The sequence below is a fragment of the Manis pentadactyla genome, chromosome 1, assembly GCF_030020395.1.
Source record: "Manis pentadactyla isolate mManPen7 chromosome 1, mManPen7.hap1, whole genome shotgun sequence".
NCBI classification, from domain to species: Eukaryota; Metazoa; Chordata; class Mammalia; order Pholidota; family Manidae; genus Manis; species Manis pentadactyla.
In genome coordinates this window covers 156,250,039-156,272,150 of record NC_080019.1, presented here as the reverse complement: position 1 = coordinate 156,272,150, position 22,112 = coordinate 156,250,039, and the positions used below count along the sequence as shown (strand labels likewise).

Here is a 22,112-nt window from a genome sequence, read left to right as displayed (position 1 = left end):
CAGTGTTGGTGTGGTCTGAGAAACAAGACTTGTGTGTATTTTAGTCTATACTAACATGATAGGATTATTAATCATGGTAAGTGTCTCACCAACATTCCACTGCTGTGCTAAGGGCTTTATATTCCTCATGTCAGTCACCACCCTGAAAGTAAGTGCCATTAGCCTCACTTCACAGGTGAAGTAACTGGGCAAACGAATCTCAGAGTAGTTAATAAGCATCAGACCAGGGATTAAATCCAAGTCAAATCCAAAGGCTGTGTGTTTATCATTATTCCACATTTACTATTAAGAATAAAGTCAATGTATAGGATGTTATTCCCTTCTTCTTACCAAAGCAGAATGCACTTGAGACTATGGATTTTGGAATTGACATCAGACATGGTGGATTTAAACTGGCTAGTACCAATTGGTAGAGAACACAAATATTACATTAGCTGGGAAATAAAGAGCTAATTTACTGCCAGCAATGGATTTGGATTGAAAAAAAAAAAATGTTGCTGGGCTGCCTAGACATCTATTTGGATATCACAGGGAAATTACACTCATTACATGGATATAGTAGAAACAATTTTTCAATGGTTCTTAAACAAATTAAAATGTGACTCCTATTTCTTGGTTCCAGGCAATTAGATCTCCTGATCTCTTGACTCATCTTTAAAAAAATAAATAGAAAAGATTAAGTGTAACTCCAGTGGAGAAGTCCCGGGGCAAAATACCTTTGAAACTGAAATCAGTCAAAGGGACAAATAAAGTGGGAGAAACCCGTTTACTTCTTAAAAGCAGTCCTCCTGTCTCTCCAGACCCAGCTGCAGAAGAAGAGGGAGCTCCACCCAACCTCTCCCACCCAGATCAGCCCTCACTTGCCCCTGTAATCACCTATTGATATGGAGAGGGACTACTTCTCTCCAGCCCTTGGAAACACCTAATGATATGAAGATGCACAAGAGCCAGGTGAGAAATTCTGGAAATATTGCAATTTTACCCACATTTAGTAATTATAAAAAATAGGCACTCTATAAATTTACTTCAAACCATTGAATTGTAACTTCAAAAAGATGAGCTTTACGGTATGTAAACTATATCTTCTAAACTGTTAAAAATAGAAGTATACTTTCATTTTGAAGAGTTATTTAATATCTCTACCTAATTTCTTCAGTTATATATAGGCATGCATTGATCTTCTCATAATTACTGTGCTTGTATTTAAAATAGTTTTTCTTTCAACATTTCTCCAGTTGCATGTCTGTGTTGTTCATGGTTACATTTCCTTACATCATTTGTCATTGTTCAATCAGCCATTGTGTGGCTGCTGCATAATTGGATTGTTTCTAGGGCTTTGCTATTACAAATGCTACTGTTTTAAACAGGTATGCACATATAGCTTTTATTCCTTAAGATAAATCTAAAATAGTGGGATTACTAGGTCAAGAGCTATAACTCTTTTAGGGTTCTTGTTATATGTTGCTAGAAATAGTGCATCAGTTTTAATGCCACTGACAATTTGGTGTTTACACATATCTTGCTGTTCTTTACAGGTTCTTCCTTGATTTGATGTATCTGAGGGGCTAAATCATAATCTACTCTTCAATTTTGAAAAAGTTCAATCAACATTTTTATGCCTCTCTGGTACCCTAAGAGGAAGGTTTCTTCAAACAAATATTTTAGAGACAAAGTATTGCTAATGCTTGGTTAAACTAAAATGAAACACATTTTTATAGCCTTTTTAGTATTTAAAGTATAATGAAAATAATAAACTACTTGCCTCATTTTTCTTCCTTACTTTTCTTCCCTGTATAGAATACAGTTTCCTTTTTCCTTGTTGCTATAAAGATGTTCATAGTATCTCTAAGCAATTAAGATAATATTGAAGACTTTAAGAGTACAAGCAACCCCTTTCCTAAATGATGTTACAAATTGTGTATAATCTTGGTGGAAATGCTTATCTATATTTGTTATTTAGCTATTACCTTCATTCTATATATTGAAATAAGAATTAGCTTTAAAAAAGAGGGATGGGGAAATTAATGTGACTTTTGCATTAGGCCCTGGGGAGTTTAAATTAAGACTCCAGAGTAAATTGTAGCAATTATACTATGAGAAATTCAAAAGCAAAAAAAGTGTCTTATTCTTATCTTGATTTCTTCAAAGTACAAAATTGGTGCTTAATAGGTTTCTCATTAAATGAAATGAAATTTTCAGCTGAACAAATTCCCATGGCCAGTCTGTAGGAAGTAATTTCCACGAGTCATGAAGGCTGGTTCTATCTGTAGTAAGAATAAGCATCTGCCCTCAGGGTGCAAACTGATAGGAAAATGTTGTATTTACCATCCAACAACAATGTATTTGGCTTTGAGATGTTACCTGCGCCCTTTGGAGTCACTATATTTCTTGAAGGTACGGCTGATTACCAGTGATATACAAGGCTGAAACTTTTGAAGTTGGGAGATTTGCCTAAGGTCTCACACTGAGCAAGAGAATTAACATCAAACCTCAGGTCTCCTGCTCCAAACCTCAGATTCTCTTCATCACAAGGCTTTTCCCAAACTTAGATAGTAAACATTATTTGTTCAGGCACATATATATATATTTGTATATATATATATATGGGTGTGTATATTTATATGTATGTATATATGTCTATGAAGAGCTCTGCCACGGCATGTCCAAATGTGAGAAACCCCAGCACAAGGTGCACCCACACCTCCTGCATCCATCCAGCTTCACAGGCCTCTATTCCCCTAGGTCCTCGTCAGGGATCAGGATGATGTTCAAAGGGAAAGCTCCCAGGCTTCTTTTGGGTCTTGGGTTAATATCATGACTGTCCCAGGAAACACTGCTCCAAGGAGTACATGCCGTTTGCTCTACTAACGTTTCAGAAAGTCATATCAGAAAACTCAATATGCCAAGGCATGAAGAAATCCATTTAATTTAGTTTACCTTGGTGTAGAGAATTTCAAAATATCAAACTTTGATTTAAAGAAAGAAAAATTTAAGAATTCAGCCCTATATTTCCTTGTGAAATAGTGACTTTCTTTACTGATGGGCTTGAAAGCACTTTATGAATGCCATGTTTAAACTAAACAGTCCCACATGAACCATTATACTAGTTATTCTATGAGAAGGTAATAAAATGTATTTGCTGACCTCTCACTTAGTTCTCAGTGGACTATGTTATAGCCCTTCATATCATTATACATTTTCAAGACAAAACCAACAAACAGATAAAAATTAATCCTACTTGCTCCTTGCTGTACATCCCTAAAAATGTTTTGCAGTTTCCTCAGTGAATGCTTCTTGCTCTTGAGATGATTGTCACTGTCTGTGTCACAGTAGAAAAGGGCTCATAACTGAAGAGCCTGATCCTCTCCTTACTTTATAGGTAATAATTCTGATCCTAGAAAGGTAACTGGACTTGGTAAAATCCTTGACAGAGCTGGGTTTCTCCCCAGGGCTTTTGTTCCAAGTAGTCCTTCTCTATCCCGTTATGGAGTCTTTCACCCAACCCAAGCTAGCGTATCATTAACAACAAATGCAAGTTCTTGGAAGAACAGTATATGAGCACTTTTTAAGAAAATATGCTGCTCAGACTCACTGACACCGAGAAGGGACTAGTGGTTACCAAAGGGGAGGAGTTGGGGAGAGTGGGTGAGGGGAGAGAAGGGGATTAAGGGGCACTATAATTCTCAATCACAATATAGATAGGTCATGGGGAAGGCAGTACAGCACGGAGAAGACAAATAATGACTCTGTAACATCTTAATATGCTGATTGACAGTGTCCACAATAGAGGGGGTGAGGACTTGATAATATGGGTGAATGTTGAAACCACTGTGTTGTTTATGTGAAACCATCATAAGATTGTAGATCAATGATATTTTAATAAAAAAGAAAGGAAAAGAAAATATGCTGCTAAAAAGCAAAGGAAGACAAATTTATAAGGGCCTGGACTACAATTTCTACTTTTCCTTTTCCTTTTCCTCTTTTCTAGCCAGACCTGCAGATCACTGCTGACAAGTGCTTGATACATTCAGGAGTAGGCAGATATAGCATCTAAAGGCAAAAAGTGGAGGTAAATTCTTTCCTTTTGCTCCAGGGATAATTGGGGGGGGAAAAAAATAACAGCCATATAATATCATGAAATCCTGTATTTTATTTCTGCTAGAATTCTAATTCAGTTAAATACTCCACAGATATGTTAAGATTTGGCCTTCTTCCTTTAAACTGTTTGGTAAATTTTAAATGAGTTAGAGAATTAGAATTTGGAAAATTCACAATAAAATTAACTAAAACAATGAGGCTCAGCTTTCCTAATAGTATAACTTGCTCTATTTATATAAAATGGTGAGATAAATTATTTACCAACTAACCAATACTATCTTAGGACTCTGGAATAAAAACCATGCCTCACTAGTAAATGTATGGTTAATTCCAACAAGTGTTGCTTCTATAGCCAAGTAAAATAATTGGAAATACTACATAAATATGTGATACGAAAGTTATTTTCAAAAAAGAGGAAATATATTTAGAATGCTGCCAGTATGGTATGCATATGTCTATTTAAGTGTAACTTCCCTTGCTTTGGTATTGTTTGAAAAATTTAGTCATTTTTTATTGTTGTTTCAATCTAAAAGATAAGTAAAAAAATTAGGTATGGACTAATTTTATTCCAATCTGGAATTAATCGATTATGGCGATATATATGACCAGGTATTATGTAAAGTATCTATGTGGAACATTAATAGAAGAAAGGAACTTTGTATTAGGGTTCTCTGGGAAAATAGAATATAGTAGATAGATAGAATAATAGATAGATAGATAGATAGATAGATAGATAGATAGATAGATAGATAGATAGATAGATAGATAATGTATAGATATGTATAGACATATATATGTAAAGATATTTATTATGAGAAATTGGCTTACTCAAGTATGTAGGCTGAGAAGTCCCATGATCTGCTATTGGCAAGCTGGAGATGGAGGGGAGCCACTGATGTAGTTCAGCCCAACTCCGAAGGTCAGAGTTTCAGGGAAACTGATGGTGTGCATCTCTCTGAAGAAAGGAGACCAATGTTCAGCTGAAAAATTCAGGCAGACTGGGTGAATTTTCTCTTCCTCTGCTTTTTATTGTTATTTAAGCCTTCAATGGTAGGTTGATGCCCACCCACACTGGGGAGGGTAGTCTGCTTTACTGAGTCCATGGATTCAAATGCTAATCTAATCCCAAAACACCCTCACAAACACGTTCTGAAAAAATGTTAGCTAATTGTCTGGGTATCACAGAACCCAGTAAAGTTAACCATCCCAAATCCTTAACAGCTTGACACCCACACTCATTTTACACCATACCTAATCTCAAAATGAAGACAATAACAAAGTCAAAATTCCACCTAACATGATACAACTATCCTACATATAACCAATAATGCATCAATCCAATTTCTCCAGAAGAGGAGGTAAAATACTTGAGGAATGTTTCCTCTTTACCTTGATACCCTGCAAATTAAATACTATCATGTAAAATATTTATATATGTATCAATAAAAAATTGACTGATACATCAGTACTTCTTATGTTACATGAGGGAATAAGAGAGAAAATAAAACATATCTACATATATACACACATATATATATGTACACAAATGTATTCATAGTAAGACAATAAGGAGGAAATACTTCTTTATAAAGAGGAATAAACACTTGTGACCCTTATAGTCTTCATCTCTAACTGGTCATGTGGTTGTAGCTGGTATTTATAGATATCTTCTGCTGTTCCCTTTGCCTTTAGCTAACACTTCAGCTGGTTGTGATTCTTCACCTGGTGGGTGACCCAAACCTTCACTCCTGAAGGGTGTAGCCATTAGTAGCCCTGCCCAGAGTGGGCTCTTGCAGTTTTCCATTTCCTCATTTTTGGAAGAGGGCATCATAATTTATTCTAGCTCTCAGTTCTTCCCACTTTGGCCAACATTCTTTCCACATGTAAGTCCTTCGATTCTACCACATGTATCATTTTGAGCCTTTTACTGTTCTGTGACATTTGCCTTTATGGTCTGTTGGCAGCTAATCCTGCTGGTAGACCACAAAGCACCATGAGATGTTATGGGGTGCCTGCAGAATGGGACCTCAGCTCATCTGTGCTTTGTGAAGACATAAACACACTGAAGGAACAGTGTGGGACCTGGGGCTAATAAGTATCAGTTCTAAGTAAATTGGTATCTCCAAGTCTTACATAAACACTTAAACTGGTTACTCCACTAAAAGGAAATAAACTTAATTTGCTGAATTTTTATTTGGCTCCCAACTTACTATGTTATAGATTCTCATGGTGTTTTAAAACAAAACCAAAAGCAAATGTTAATAAACATTCCATCCAACTGAGCAGTTAGGAGTTGGCTCTCTGGGTCTGGGTGAAGAGAAAATGAAAAGGCAACAACTAGGAAAACCCGGGGGGCACATGGCCTGGACATCTCCCTGTCACTGAAGCACAGGGAACACCCCTGAACACCGCCTGGCGCAGCGCAGCCAGTCCTGCTTCCTGCTGCGGCTGCTTGCTGGGCTTCACTGCTGTCCCTTCCTTGCCCTCCTTAGGTAGATCTCTTGCGGCTCACTTTCCTTGGAGATTCTCCACAAGGAGTTTTAAATCTGATCTGTCAATTTTCTGAATCTCTTACTTAGCTCTCTCCAGGAGGTGACATTTTACGTTTAAGTGAGAGACCACTTGGACTGACAGTGTCAGCAGGTGCAGCTGGGTCTCAAGTCAGTTTTTATCAAGGCCACCATGCACAGAGAACTGGACGAGCTGCTGAAGGGGGTGCTGTCAGCCCTTCACACACGGGAGAGAGAACCCAGAAGAAAAATGATACCAGTTCATAACAACTACTAAATGTGTTATTTCTGATATGCTTGGAACAGTGTCTGCCACATCATGTTTGATGAAAGTATAAGTCAATTTGGAGGAGACAAGTGGGGCTGCTAAGTCTTAGTCGCAAATAGGCTTTATGGATGCTGTAGTGGGTTGAATAGTGTATCCTCAAAATTCATGTCTACCCAGAACCTCAAAATGTGATCTTATTTGGAATAAAGCTCTTTGCAGATGTTATTAAGGTAAGGATTGAGATAAAATCATAATGGATTATCGTGGGCCTTCAATCTAATAAAAATTATGAGAGATACAAGAGGACAAACACAGGGAGAAAGGAATGTGAAGATGGAGACAGAGATTGGAGTGATACCTCAACGAGCCAAGGAACACCAATAATCGTGGCAATTGCCACGAGTGAGGAGAGACATGCAGTGACTCCTCCCTCAAAGCTTCCAGAGGGAACCAACCCTGCTGACACCTTGGTTTGGGGCCTTTGGCCCACACAACTGTGAGAGAATAAATTTCTGTTGTTTTAAGCCACCCAGATTGTGGTTATTTGTGTGGCAGCATTAGAAAATGTATCCAGATTTCTATCTTAAATTCATACAAGTTTTATATTTGTTAGGCAATCGAAGAATACAAACAAGTTTTGTTCTGGCCAGGTAGGCTGAAAGAGTGTGCTGTCTACAAATATATTTGTGACCTTAATCTAAACAGAATTGCATATGCAAAAGGATAGCAATACAGTGAACACGTGTCAGTCTAATAATAGATGCGCTTGGGTTTTTTGCCAACAGATACACTTTCCTGAGAACTACCTTCCAGGACCCTGGCTGCCACATTGATAACATGTGACCTTGCCTTTCTTCCATAGCCACAGATGTTGGCCCTCAGGGGCAAGGGACCCCTGACTTCTTAGACTAAGTGAATCATTTCCCATAGTACTTTGGAATTGGGATTCAAAGTCGGTGGGCAGTTTTGGCTGGTGGCTTAAATGAAGGATATACCAAGTGCAGAGGACTCAGTTGACCATGAACTAACAAAATAGAAAAAATGCAGAGAAAAAGAAAGAAACACACCTCTAGAGACAGGCTAAAGATTGCTTAGCCCTAGAGAACAAGGGACCAAGAGATTACTTGCTTTTGTCTCTATTCAGATGACTGAGGATCTTCATAAGGGATTCATTACTACAGAGAGGCTGGTGGTTAAGGGGTGAGGCTCTGGAATGAGACTACCTCGGGTGAATTACTTGACTTCTCAGTTTCCTCACTGTAGTTGAGATTAATAACCAGCACCTCCAACAAAGAGCTGGTCCTTGAATTAAATGTAAAAAGCACTTAGAATGAGTTAAGGTAAATCAAGTACATTAATGTGAAACACGTAGGAGTATATGTCATAGGTACTCAGGAATTGTGGGCTATTATTGTTATTTACTCCTATTCCCCCAAAATGACTTTGAAAACTTGTCATGCTTCTACCATCGTTTTATGCTTGTTAGTAAGTAGCATATTAAAGTTGATTTCCCATATACATTTATACTTCTGGCTTTGCAGTAGGTTGACTTATCATAATACAAAGTAAAAATAAGTTACAGCACAAGGTCACTTTCTCCCTTCCTCACGATATTTTAAGTCAGTAAGCATCTTAAACACAAAGCAAATAATAAAAACCTACTAGTTTCTGGGTATGTTAATTGTGGGTGTGTTTGCGCTTTCTCTGTCTGGCTGCCGCCTTCTGTGAGTGTATTTGGCACAGTATTATTTCATTACACCAATGTATAAGGCAAGTCATATTGCCTACTATAGTTTAAACAGAAATATTGTGTAAGGAAAATAAAAAATGTATTTTAAATGCTTGTTATCCTGGAAGGTAAGCAGCAGTTAGAGCTTGTGAGCTTAGTAGGAAAGCAGAATTCCCATTAGAGAAATATTTGCATATCTACTTAGGAATATTTGTTAACAGATTTTGGCCCTCTGGGTTAGGTTCAGACAAAGAAGAGTTTAGTGCTTTGCATATTAAATAACAACGATTTTTAGTTTCTTCCTAAGTCAATGATGGAGATCTCAATACTGAGATGTTGGAGAAGCCCTATACCAGACAGGCATGGCCCCATAATACCCTGGTTGGCCCTAAAGAGAACCTGCTAGTGGTGGAAGAATGGCTGAGAGATGTCAGGGCACTGAGATAGTTACTATTCTATTTTAAATTGCTGCCTTTCTTGTGCTTTCCTGTAATTCCCATTCATTATCCCCAAATCTTCAGTAAAATATGTTTTGCACTGGTATTCAGGCACAAGATGGAGCTGGTTATAGCCAAACAATCATGGTAGCTGGACAGGCTACAAGGAAGCCATCTTGACACAAACGTTATGTGGGAGCCTTTCAATTTGATGTAAAAGTGGGAGACATCAGGGTCATCTGTGCTTTGGCTATTTTTTAGGCCTTTTTGGAAACTTGTCCTTTAGAAAAACTAGGCAGAAAAGAACACTCCTAAAGACTTCAGAAACTCATTTACTGGTGGCAGTCTGCACTGTGCTTTACTTATGGGAAGCAAGAAACCAGAATTCCCTGGGCCTAATGATGACTGCAGCAACGCAAAGAGAACTAATGACCAGCTCTCCAGACTCTGACATCTCTGTAAGCATTGACTATTACAAAGAGCTCTATGAAGGGAAAGATGGAGACCTGGTCAAAAACTGCAGGGTGCCAATACCAGTCTCTGGAGGTTACAGACAACTGGATGTCCCCTTTCCTGATCCAGATGTTAGGGAAATAAAATTGCCCTTCATAGCAATTATTTTTCTTAAAGTTATTATTGAAAAGTATACAAAATAGTGCACTAAACTCCCAAGGGTAACCAATCTTGTTTTGTCTTTACCCTATTCTCTTTTCCCCTTTTTAATTTTACCTTTTTATTCATAAGTATTTGTATCTCTAAAATGTAATGATTCTTATTTTATACAGAAATAAGAATATATACCTAAAAATAATTGATAATTCCTTGATATCATCAAATATTCTATCAGTACTCAATTTTCACTAATTATCTCATAATATTTATTATTTAAAAATTTTTAAACTTTGTTAAATCAGAATCAAAGGCCATACACTTGTTCCCTCATTCTATTTTGTCCTCATGTAATGTATTTGTTAAAGAGCCTGGGACAACTGTCCTATACTTCCCCACATTCTCGATCTTGTTACCTGCATTCCTGTTGTGCTGTTCAATAGATTCTTCTCTCCTGAATTTCCTATAGATGGCTGTTAAATCTTGAGGCTTGATAAGACATGGTTTCACCTTTTTTTTCCTTTTCAAACTTGCTTCATAAGTAGTAGTATGTAGTGTGTAATTTCATTAGGAGGCAAAAAATTCCTGATTGGTTTTCTTTTTGTTAATAGCAGCCATTGATGATCACTGCTTAATTATTTTTAAGGATGGGAAAAATGGTAAATTGCACACTGTATTATTCTGTAAAAAGAGAAACTTTTCCTTATTAACTATTGGGTTATTCTAAGACAGTTCAGATAGGAAAGACAGATTAAATCCATAATTCTTTACTAGCTGTCAGTGTTATGAGTTAGCTTCGTATTATCCTCCAAAGGTGACTACTGTTTTTTTGTGTAGTTAGCCCTGGAACAACACTAGTTTGTGTGGGGCCACTTATAGATGGATTTTTTTTCAATAAGAACACTGGAACATTTTTTTTGGAGATTTATGATGATTACAAAAAAGCTTACTTTATTGTTAAAATACAACATGTAATATATATAATATACAAAATATGTGTTAATTGTTTATGGTATCAGTAAGGCTTCTTGTCTATAGCAGGTTGTTGAGTTTTTCAGAGATCAAAAGTTATGTGCAGATTTTCAACTGTGCAGGGTGTTGGTGTCCCTAACCCTCATGTTGTTCAAGGGGCAACTGTATTATTTATTATAATTATTATATTATATTTAATAATTATGTATTATTATTTATTATTATTTAATATTTAATCATAAATTCAAGCATATTTTGTAGGCTTTATGCATTGCAGTTATTTTTGTTATTAAAGTGGCTATCCTTACCAAAAGGAAGCCCTTTCAAGCTGGTTCTGAGTTCTTTTTGATAGTCTTGCTTTTTGACATAAAATGTTTCAGGATCATTTAATATATTTCCTGACTAAGAACCACAAATAGCCATTTCTAAAAGGAGCCCTTGTTCCTTTTAGTGACAAATGGTACTTAGAGACCAAAATGAAGGTTTACGGGCACTTGCTGCTGCTTGTTTACAGGTCTTTTCAGTGCACATTTAGGACTTTTCAATAAAAGATGAATACATCATGAGCTCATTCTGATATTCATCATTAAGTATATAGAGAATTTTTACTTAAGCTCATTGATCCTACATTTATATCTCTTTTATCCTACATAGAAAAACCCAGTTTTCAAAAAATACCAACATAATTATACTTGTTTTATAACATAGTATAGGCAGACAGCAGTGTTAAGAACACCATCAGCTACTGACTACGAGGGTCATTGTTTTAAACTGCAAATCTGATCAAGTCATATATATGTCTAAAGTCCTTGTTACCTTCCTATCCCCTGAAGCACAAAATCCAAGCATGCTTACATGCCATACAAGACACTTCATGAACTGGCTCTATACCAGTGACCAAGCCTGAAATGTTCTATTCCTCCTTCCCATTCTACTGACCTCTGAATCATCCATCCAAGTCTAGATTAGAAGTTTTCTTGTGCCATGTCTTCCCTACCCTGGTACAAATGGTTACTCTTTCTATGTGTTCTTTTTTCCCTTATACAGTCTCTTAGTGTACATTTACCAAACTCAGTTCTATTTATTTACATATATATGTGTTTTCTATTAGATTGTGCACATTTTGATGGAAAGGCCCATTCAATTCTCCATGCCTAGCATCTAAGTTAAGTCCATGATAAACAGAAGGTACACAATAAATACTCATTTAATTGAGCTGATTTACTATAACTGAAGAGGTACAAAATATAGCAGTTTTGTTTTCTGATGTTTAAGAAGTATCTCTCCACAAAGTTTTTAAGAAATTTATTTCCTAATAATACCACATTGCTAAGAATTAAACAGATGCACAGATAAATTATTTGCAAAGGCATAATTGCTCTTGTATCTTTCACAATTAAGTTAAATACTATGATAATGGAGGCAGTGATGACTATGAGCTCCTGCAAACCTTCATGAAGTGACCCAGTAGTTATATATCTAATGCTAACAGGCAGGATACTAGAGGGTCTTCAGTGTCTGTGTGTTGTCCTTCTAATAGATTGCATTTGTGATCTAATAGAATGCAATCTAATAGATTGCATTGAGATAATCAGGTTGTCTATCTCCACAAAGGACCAAAGAAGAGAGTAAAGTTATTCTCCAATATTCTTTTCTAACAGTTTTAAGGATTTGCTTTTATAGTCATCAGGGAAATGAAAATAAAACTACAACAGGATCCACTGGAATATCTAAAATTAAAATGTTCACTTACAGTTTTCAACTGTTCCATGTCAAAGTATTCCAAAAATAAATTGTGCTTCATTTCCACTCCTTTTTCTCTGACAGCATCTACAAAGACGCCACAACAGTTGTTTTCTCCCTGCACCCTCCTCTTCCTTTTGTATTTGTTGTTTGAGTTGCAAATTTCTGAATCATCTATTTGCAAGTTCCCTGTAGGTGAGAAAGGACCACTGATAGCAATCCAGACTAAGTGATCTAAGTGATTTTAACTTTTTAAAAAAATGTAGTATCTCGATCTTCTGTGGTAACAAAATCAACTGGCTTCTTCCAGGCTACTTTGTCCTCATCTTTACAAAGTCTTGCCTTTTTGCATTTATGTATTTAATGGTCCTGGGTGGGTCTTCTGCCAGTTCAGTCCTATTCCTGAACCCTCTTTAGCAGACAAAGGAAATAGTTACTGCACTCATGAGGTATTGCTCATATTTAGGAAGTAAATATTTTGGTGCATGTACTTTATCACATGTGTTAGTATTGCGTTCTTTCCCCTCTACTCTCTTCCTTTGTGTTCCCTGGATGATAACTGTTTTTGGTATCTGAAGTCAACAATTATAGTTCAGGAAACCACAACAATGCCATGGGTGTTTCTGAGAAGAACAGGATATGCACAAGAGTCCTAGAAGTGAAAGATGTCAGAACTCAACAGTAAAAATTCACATCCGGAAGGATGGGCCCCCTCATCAGTGAGAACTGCTGTGATCCCAGAAGGCAGGTGCTGTGGGAGAGTGGAGATAGAAAGTTTAAATGTGTTTGGGTGAGAAGTCACACAGAGGTGGCAGATTCAAGAAAATAGCATTTCTAAAAGAGAGGGGAGTTAGAAAATGAAAAATAGGAGCAGGATCTCCTGGTGGAAGTGGTTTCTTCAACAGCAGTGGTAAAGATATCAGAGATGTTTGGAATTGATGATAGGATCATTTGTGAACCAAGTTAAGATTTGAAATTTAGGTGAGGCTTAGTATCAGAAGTGTCATTTATAATAGTAATAGAGGAGGGGGCTCTTGAGCTGGGAAACTGGAACAGCTACTCTTTCTATCACTTCAAAAGACCCTCCTTCTAGTCGAGAAAAATCCCATTCAAATATGATTAGCAAAGTAATTGTGCAACTAGAACATCCAAAGAAACATACTCTAGGAAACAAAAGGGCAAAAAAAAGAGAACTGAAATTAAATACAAAACTTACCTGCAGATTAAGAATACTCACTAGAAAAATACTGCTCTGAAGAAGAGGAAAACTGTAACACAACATTCCAACATGAATAAAGGGGAATAATATGATGTAATTGTAACCAGGAAGGAAAACAGTAAAGAAAACAAATACAAGGATTCAGGAAAGACATCGCCAGCAAAGGAAAGGTGATGGTCAGTCAACAGAAGGCCATGAAATGTAACTAGTAAAATTGAGGGAGGAAATAGAAGCAGCAGACAGAATCTTTCTATAACCAAAGCCTAATTTACAAGGAGCATAAGTGGAAGTACATGTAGAAAGCACAGCAGGAAGCAGATCATATACACATGGGAGAAGTAAAGAAAGTGAAAATGCAATAAAAAGATTTTTTTAAAAAAAGAAAGCCAAAATTATAAAAAATAGGCAAAAATGATACAGAATATGAATAACTGGAGTTCTTCGAATTGAAGGAATACCAAAAGAATGGAGTAAAGTAAACATTAGGTGTTCTGAAATGACTTGAATTTGTATATTAAAAGGTACATTCAAGAAATGAAAGGACTGTCCCAGAAGGATCAATACCCAGATATATCCAACTAACACATACCCTACAAACTCTAGATGTGTCCTACTAACACTAGTAGCAAACTGCATATCTGAGCAATAACATTTCTAAGCGAAAGAAAGCAAAGTTGGCACAGCTACAGTCAATACTAATAGTAATGGAACAATATCTATCATATACTTAAGGAAAGAAAGTTTTGAGCCAATGAGTTCAGATCCATTCAAGCTGTCCTTCAAGAGTCAAAGCTACAGGCAAAAATAATTTCTGCAAAGTCAAGGTCTCAGGGAATGCTGTCACATTAGGCCTTACTGAAGCATCTCCCAGATAATAAAATTCATCCAACCAAAAGATGATCAGAGAAATTTCAGCTGAAGGCCTGGGGGTGAACACTGAATATAATTAACAAATAGACCAATAACTAAAACAAGGGTTAACATAAGGGCTACAAAATAAATGTAAATATGAACTATATTTATATAAACTTTCACTATGGAGGATGTTATTTTAAAAATTATAGTTCTTACATTTTTATTCTAGTGACTCCCCTTGTAATTAGACTTTTACATAAAATCATTGCTTTAGACAGCATCTATTGATTCCTATTATGAGTTTCAAGTGAATTAGCTTGTAACTTCTTCCCCTTTTCTTTTCTCTGTAGCTTTCTCTACCTGATTTTGGCAAATGAAAATAAACAACATCATCATTTGTTATGGGCTGAACTGTGTCCTTCCAAAATTCATGAGGTAGGTATATACTTAGTTTTATAAGAAAATGCCATACATTTTCCCAAAGTGGTTGTACCACTGTGTGGGAGCTTCAGTTATCTCACCACTTTGCCAGCATATGGTGCTGACAGTCATTTTCATTTTAACCATTCTGGTGAATGTATAGTGAGTGGTATCTCATTGTGGCTTTTGTTTGTATTTTCCAATGACTAATGATATTGAGCAAGTTTTCTGTATGTTCCTATATTTCTCCCCATGATTGAAGCTTATTCTTTAGTACTAAGTTGTGCAAAACCTCAAAATTCTGTTGGAATTATGATCAAAATTGTTTCAGTCCTATATGTTGATTTGGTAGATGTCACAATTATCACATTTAGTTTTGTTTTCTCCTTCCATTATTCAAAACTTTCCTCTTTCAAGAGGCATTTTTGTTATTATTTTGTATAGGCTCCGAACTAATTTTGTCAGGATTATTCCTAGATATTTTATGTATTTGGAGATACTATAAACGAATTATCTTTAAAAAAATGTTTCTTTGTTTATTGATATCCATAGGAAAGACTGATGGTTAGATATTTATCCTGTATCCAGGAACATTACTAAATTTTCTCAGTTGTTAATAATGGTTTTTCATTCCAGCTATAATCATATCACATTATATCAGTTTTTTCAAACATATATCTTTTCCTTTAACTTTTCTATTTCATTATCTAGAATAGTGGTTCTCAAGCAGGATGATTTTACCTCTCAGGAGACATTTGGCAATGTCAGAAAACAGTTTAGATTGTCACAACTGGAGGAGACACTATCTAGTAGGTAGCATCCAGGGGTGCTTCTAGACACCTTAAAATGAATGGGACTCTTCCCCACAACAAAGTCATCTGGCTTGAAAATTAGTAGTGCAGAGGTTGAGAAACCCTGCTTGACAACTTCCAGAAAAAGACTAAGTAGTATTGAGAATAAAGAAATCTTGTGTTAGTCCTGATTAAATGTGAATATCTATTATACTCATTAATAAGTATAAAATTATATATAAATTAGCAACAATTATAAAAGTGAAAATTTATTTAAGAATACTTTCTGACCTAGTTATCCTCCAGTAGTGGCAAACTCACCATTGCAGTGATTCCCAAGAAAGGTAAGCTGTAGAAAAAGTGTGAAGAGGTAAAGTCCACTAAGTGGTTGACTATGGCCAGGGGCATGCCCTTTCCCACTAGAATTACTAAAGCAGAAAGTAATATACAAGGCTAGTTAATACCAGCTGGCCCATGTTGGACCTGAATGTAGAAGCTGCACCCTTATGTTCTGCTATTAAAACAATGATATTTTGACTGGATCTCTACTGTCGGAACTCAACCAAGAATTAGGAGAAGTGCAAGTTGCAGCGCTCCAAAATCTTGCGACTATAGACTATCTACTGTTAAAAGAACATATGGGATGTGAACAGTTCCCAGGAATGTGTTGTTTTAATTTGTCTGATTTTTCTCAAACTATTCAAATTCAGTTAGACAATATCCATCATATCATTGATAAGTTTTCACAAATGCCTAGGATACATAACTGGTTTTCTTGGTTTCACAGGATATGGCTGGTAACTGTAGGTCTGCTTTTGTTATGTATCTGTATTCCTATTCTGTTACTGTGTGTATGCAATTTAATTAGTAGTTTGTTAAAACCTATACATGCTTGTTACTCTACAAGAAGATATGTCAAAGAAATAATCAATCTTCCCATGTTTTCTTCCATCTGCTACTGCTATACCTTTTTTCTTCCTTCCTAATTACAACTCTTTAGTAGAATACGTGCCTCATATCGAAAATTACCGAGTATCATAATTCCTCCAAGTGGTAAAGATACCTCAAGACAAATGCTGGGCATAGAAGCCACAGGGCATAAATATGCAAAGAAGTAAAAAGCTAACCTTTTCAAAGAATATTGCTTCTCTCTCACTTACCAACTTCACATTTCCCTGTATGGCCCCGGAAGATGACTGGTTAGCCAGAGATGGGTAAGATTCCTCAAGGGAGGAACAACCCTAGACAGGCACAGTCGCAGGGGGGCCATCAGGTGAGAAATTGGGGATCAACAGAGGTAAGGCTTAGAACCTCCCCCCCCTGTTTTGAGAGAAATCTTCTGCATCCGTGGATGTTTTGTTGCCCTTGTCTAGCTTGGATTAATACTTAGTCTATAGGCACAGACCTGATCATCTACATTTGCCCTCTTACAGCACTAAATTGTTTAATACCTTTATCTTGTATCTACCTACCACTTCAGCATTTTATTAAAAACATAATAATAATAAGGGAGAAATGTGGGATTCACATATAAATCAAGTATAAAAATCAAATGAATAATCATATCTGACTTGATTGTTTATAGTTCATGTTGTGATCAAAACCGAAAGTTTCTGTGATATGGCTGCCCTTGCACTGTTCACCATGTAAGAACTTATTCACTATGTAAGAACTTGTTCACCATGTAAGAACTTGTTCATTATGCTTCAGAAGATTGGAGACTGTTGAGAATTAGGCTTGGGGTTGATGAATGATTGGGCATTGAGTCCCCTATACAGAATTTTATTGTTGTTAACAACCATTTGATCAATAAATATAAGAGATGCCCTCTCAAAAAAAAAAAAAAACAATGATATTCACAGTGAAGGACTCCTTTGTGCTAAAAGCTTCTGTAAGCTTAATATTTTTATCTCTGAATAGGTCTATTCTGCCCTAACACTGTTATTCATTTTTCCCTTCAGCATTTTCAAGATTTTTTTCCATTTTCTCTTTTTATATAATATTGATGAAAAAGCTGTTAATGTCACTTTTCATTCTTTGTGAGTGATGTCTTTTACTGGGAGCTTTTTCATCCTTAATGCTCTAAAATCTCACTACAATGGATCTTTTTCTCAATTTAACTTTCCTCCTCTAATTAGATTTTTTGTTGGAACTCCATGTCTTATTTTAAATATCATTTATATACTAAGAATGTTTTAGTATACTTCTAGATCACTTGTTTGATTAGCTGTGTTTAATTTTCAAGTCATTTGTTAAGTTAAAATTTTTTCCAAGGTATCTAGTGGGTTTTCATAACCACTTGTTCTTATTTCAAAAAAGATACTCCTTTCTAAGATTAAATATTTTAAGATTCTGTCTTGATTTCAGTAACCTGTTTTCTTATTGTAAGTATGTCTGTTATATACTGGCATTCCTCAATTTAAGAAGTGGCACTAGTTTTTATACAAGCTAACAGAATATATGATCTGAGCAGGTGCTGCTGTAGATACTTTTCATATTAATTTATCTAATTCTCTTGCTAACTTTATGAACTAAGTAATATTAACCCCACTTGAAGGATGCCTAAACTGAGTCAATGAAGGAAGTAAAAAACTAGGTCCATGGCCCTGAGTAGGTTTTGGAGCCAGGACACAGCCTAAAAGATCCCTTTCTTCGCAGGTGGTACTAGCCCCACAAGGCCCTTGGGTCTGACCCAAGCTTGCATCCTCATTGTTTGCTCCTGAGAGCAATTACCCCAGGAGCTGCTGGTTGGTTCACAGTGGAGGGGGTGGGACATCTACACCCTTGTCTGACTGTCTTAATTGCCTGTAACCCTCCTGCTCCCTATGCCTACCTCCAGCTATGAAAGGATAGCTGGGGTGGAGCTGCCTGTCCACTGTACATCTTTCAGATGGGAATTGGCCTTTATAGACCAAGAGCTCATCTTCAAGTTTAGCTTTGCATTTAATTAGAAGTTTACTATTTTGTAAACTTAAATTATGTATACAACTTTGGGTGGGGGAACACTAGATAGACCTAAGGTTTTACTACTTCATTTCCACTATATCCACTTGGACTACTGAATTTACCAAATCCTGACTCTGTATCTGGGTGTTGCTGGGACCATGGAGGAAGGCTTTTTTTTTTTTTTTTTTTTTAGTCTAATGCACCCACTGTTCCTCTGGAGCTTTTAGCAAACTCATATTGATGGAACTAACCCTTCTTGTGCTCCAATAGCAGTCTCTTTACACATAACCATAATGCCATGCAGATTTATTTATATGCACAACAATGAAGATTAGGATACTAGATAAAAAGGAAAGCAGTCTTCCGTCAAACCGAGACCAAAATTGTGAAGTAGCTGAGTTGGGACCTGCTACAATAGGAAGATTTGCTGTGTTACTCTCCGATGGATGTTAGGCCTCTTTACCTGAAGCTTCAGCAGGCTCTTGCAACTGGCCTTCCTGCTGGTCCTGCTTTTCCAATTCCTTCTGATAATTAAGCTGGTATTCCAGATAGCCTATGTTCCTCTTCTGTTTATCCAGAAACTTTCCTATGAAGTGAATAAGCTATGGAAATAACCAGGGAAGGACTCATTAAAGACCTTGTCTGTATCTAAGATCTTGCTACCCAAATTATAGCCTGAGGACCAGCAGTCCTGGGAGTTTGTCAGAAATTCAGAATCTCAAGTCCCACCCCAGATCTACTAAATCAGAATCTGCATTTTAAGAATGGACTAGGCAATTCATATACATATTGAAGTTCAAAGAACACTGATCTAAGACATTCAAGATCTCCAGGTGAATACAAATTCCACATTCAATGAGTGTGAGTGCCAGGGCATCTCATCAAATGTACCTATTAATTTAAGTAATAAGCTACTACTGCAGTGGTTTCCACCCTGTTTATTTGAATCATAGGGAGGTTAAATAGAGGTTCAGACCCCATTCCCAAAGATATAGATTTAAGTGGCCTGGACTAAGGCTCAGACATTTGAACCTCTTCAGAGCTTCAGTGACCCCAATATGCATCTAGGATTGATAACTTTTGTACCAGGGCATTTTCTGCACTTTGACTTCCTGAGAAGGAAAGTGGTGAGAAAGTTACCACCACAGGGTAGAGTGTTCACCATTAACCAGGAAGACTTTATAGAAGTTTATAGGAAAATAGTTAATCATTAACATTCACTTTTGCACAAACAGTCCACAGCAGTGGTTCTCAAAGTGTGGCCACTGGCCAGCAGTATCATTACCTGGAAACTTATTAGAAATGCAAATTCTGATACCACATAAAACCAATTAATTTAGAAACTCTGGCGTGGGATCTAGTAGTTTTAGTAAGCCCTCTAAGGTATTCTGCTACCAGTAAAGTTCAAGCACTTCCAGTCTATGAGATTTACAAGCTAGTAAGAAAAAATATGTATTTTTAAGTTATCTAAGAGTGCATTATTCCTGATAGGTCTTTTCCATCTCATGATGAGTAGCATTCCTCCTTATACCAGGGAATCTACTCCTCCCATCTCTAACCTACTGTCTCACCTGAGGGGCATTTCAGCTCCAGGCAAGTTCACTCTGGATTTGGTGAATAACAACAGAAAGTTGGGAGTAAAAGGGTTTATACCAAGCTCTAGTCTTGTGATGACAAGTCAAGTGCTAGAATCCCTTCTGCCTCTGGCAAGTTCACAATCTGTCTCCATCTCTGCCTCTGCACCTCTCTGTGCAACCCGGGCAGAGCACTGGGCTGAGCTCCTTATATATACAGCAACACACACAGCTAAGGTTAACCACCAACAGGTGTGCAAGCATGCACCTGGGAGCACTGGGTCAGGTAAGGATCCTGGCCATGGTAAGTTCCAGTTTCCCAACACCTACTCCCAGAAATAAGTTCATATACTTCCTCAGGGGGGCGGGTGAAACAAAGACATGTTGGACCATCCACTACCTTGGACCCATTTCCCAAAAGTAAGCCATAATTCAGAAGTGAAAGATGACACTGCTTTCAGTACCAATTAACTACTTACATCAGTTTCACTCTTCTCAGAAGCCAAGGCCTTCAGGTCTTGCAAGAGCTTGTTTAATGTGTTTTCCAACTGCAGAGCAGACTCTATAGCTTGTATACCTGTTCCCCAGTTATCTATGTCAGGCCTCTGTTGGAGAGGAACAGGAGAGTCATGTTCCTATCTCTTGCACAGCTCTGTTATATCCAACTTCCTGGGTAGGACTGTGACGAGGTTTGCACAAATCAGTAGTTTTCAAACTCTGTGGCATAGCAGAATCAGTGGAGCATCATAAATACTGATGTCTGGCTTTCATCTGCAGTCATTCTGACTTAATTGGCATGGAGTGAAACCTCAGCATCAAGATTTATTTTAAGAGGTTGCCATGTGATTTTAATGAGCTCCCAAGCCAGGGTACCACTAGCAGTTATATGCACTATTCCATTAGCTTGGGAATTCCATAATGGTGGTTCAGTTCTGTTACTATCATACAGGTAATTTTCTTTATAAAGCTGGAATTAACAAAACTCCCAGATAAGTAGGGATGTTTCTAGATCTAATACTCCCTACTAAGGTTCAGATTTTTTTCTTTGGAGAGTCTGTCCCACTGAAAAAAAAGCTTATTCTACTACACCGAAGAGACAGACAAATTAACTACTTGAATGTGCACCTGAATTAGATGAAAGAGCTGACGTAGGGCAGTAACACTCTAGGAAGAGGCCATTAGAGCAGTGCTTCTGAAACTATACAGAGCATTAAAATCATCTGAAGAACTTGTTAAGCTACAGCATCTTGGGCCCCACCGCTAGAGAATCTGATTAAGTTTGTCTGAGGATCCATAAACTTGCATTTCTAGTAATTTCCAGGTGATGATGGTTCTGCTGTTCCATACACCACACTGTGTGGCTCATTGAGAAAAGCCAAACAAGCATTTAGTGGCTAACATTCACTCAAAGTGATATGAAGAGGCTGCAAAGAAGATACATGCTTGCCCAAAAAGTCGGTTGCTATAATCCCATATAGGAACATGGGTAACCTAACAAGTTAGATAGCAACTAAAAATATAGTTCTTCAGACCCAGCAAAGACCCCATGGAGATCGTCATCACAAAGTTACACAGTCACCTTAATCACTGGAAGGCAGATTTTACCCTGATGTCTTCTTAGATATCTTAGGAACTGCTTTGCATATTCCCTCTTCACCTCAGCTTGGTCTTCAAAGAATGCAGCAAAATGAGGTACTCCAGCCTCTTCTTCATTGTAATAGCAAGCCTAGGATGGGGTGAGAATGGGATAGGATGGTGAGCAGCTGAATTTTAAGACTGGAAATCTTACACTAGCTCACTTGGTTGTCTCTGTGGTTGTCCAGAAGAGGCAATCTGGGATCCTCAGTTTGACCTTTGATTTCCAGAAGGCCCTGTCTTCCTGAACCTAGGCTACCTCAAAGAGAAGCCACCCATATTCTAATATGCTGGTGCCTAATCTTT

The 22,112-nt window shown here is 37.1% G+C and overlaps 1 protein-coding gene across 2 annotated transcripts in view; it reads right to left on the bottom strand.

Annotated features, from left to right (window-relative positions):
- Positions 1-4,933: 4,933 nt before the first annotated feature.
- The window catches only part of LOC118927864 (ferritin heavy chain B-like), a 30,906-nt gene continuing 13,727 nt past the window's right edge, over positions 4,934-22,112 (bottom strand). Inside the window, exons 2-5 of one of the 2 annotated variants that reach the window (XM_036916551.2) lie at positions 21,751-21,897; positions 20,651-20,776; positions 19,061-19,199; positions 4,934-5,053 (exon numbers count right to left, since the gene is read on the bottom strand). In XM_036916551.2, the coding sequence (XP_036772446.2) occupies positions 5,019-5,053; positions 19,061-19,199; positions 20,651-20,776; positions 21,751-21,897 (447 nt within the window). In that variant the 3' untranslated portion in view covers positions 4,934-5,018. Of the gene's footprint in view, positions 5,054-18,470; positions 19,200-20,650; positions 20,777-21,750; positions 21,898-22,112 lie in introns of those variants that run through there. The other variant, XR_008997666.1, reaches the window with a different exon arrangement.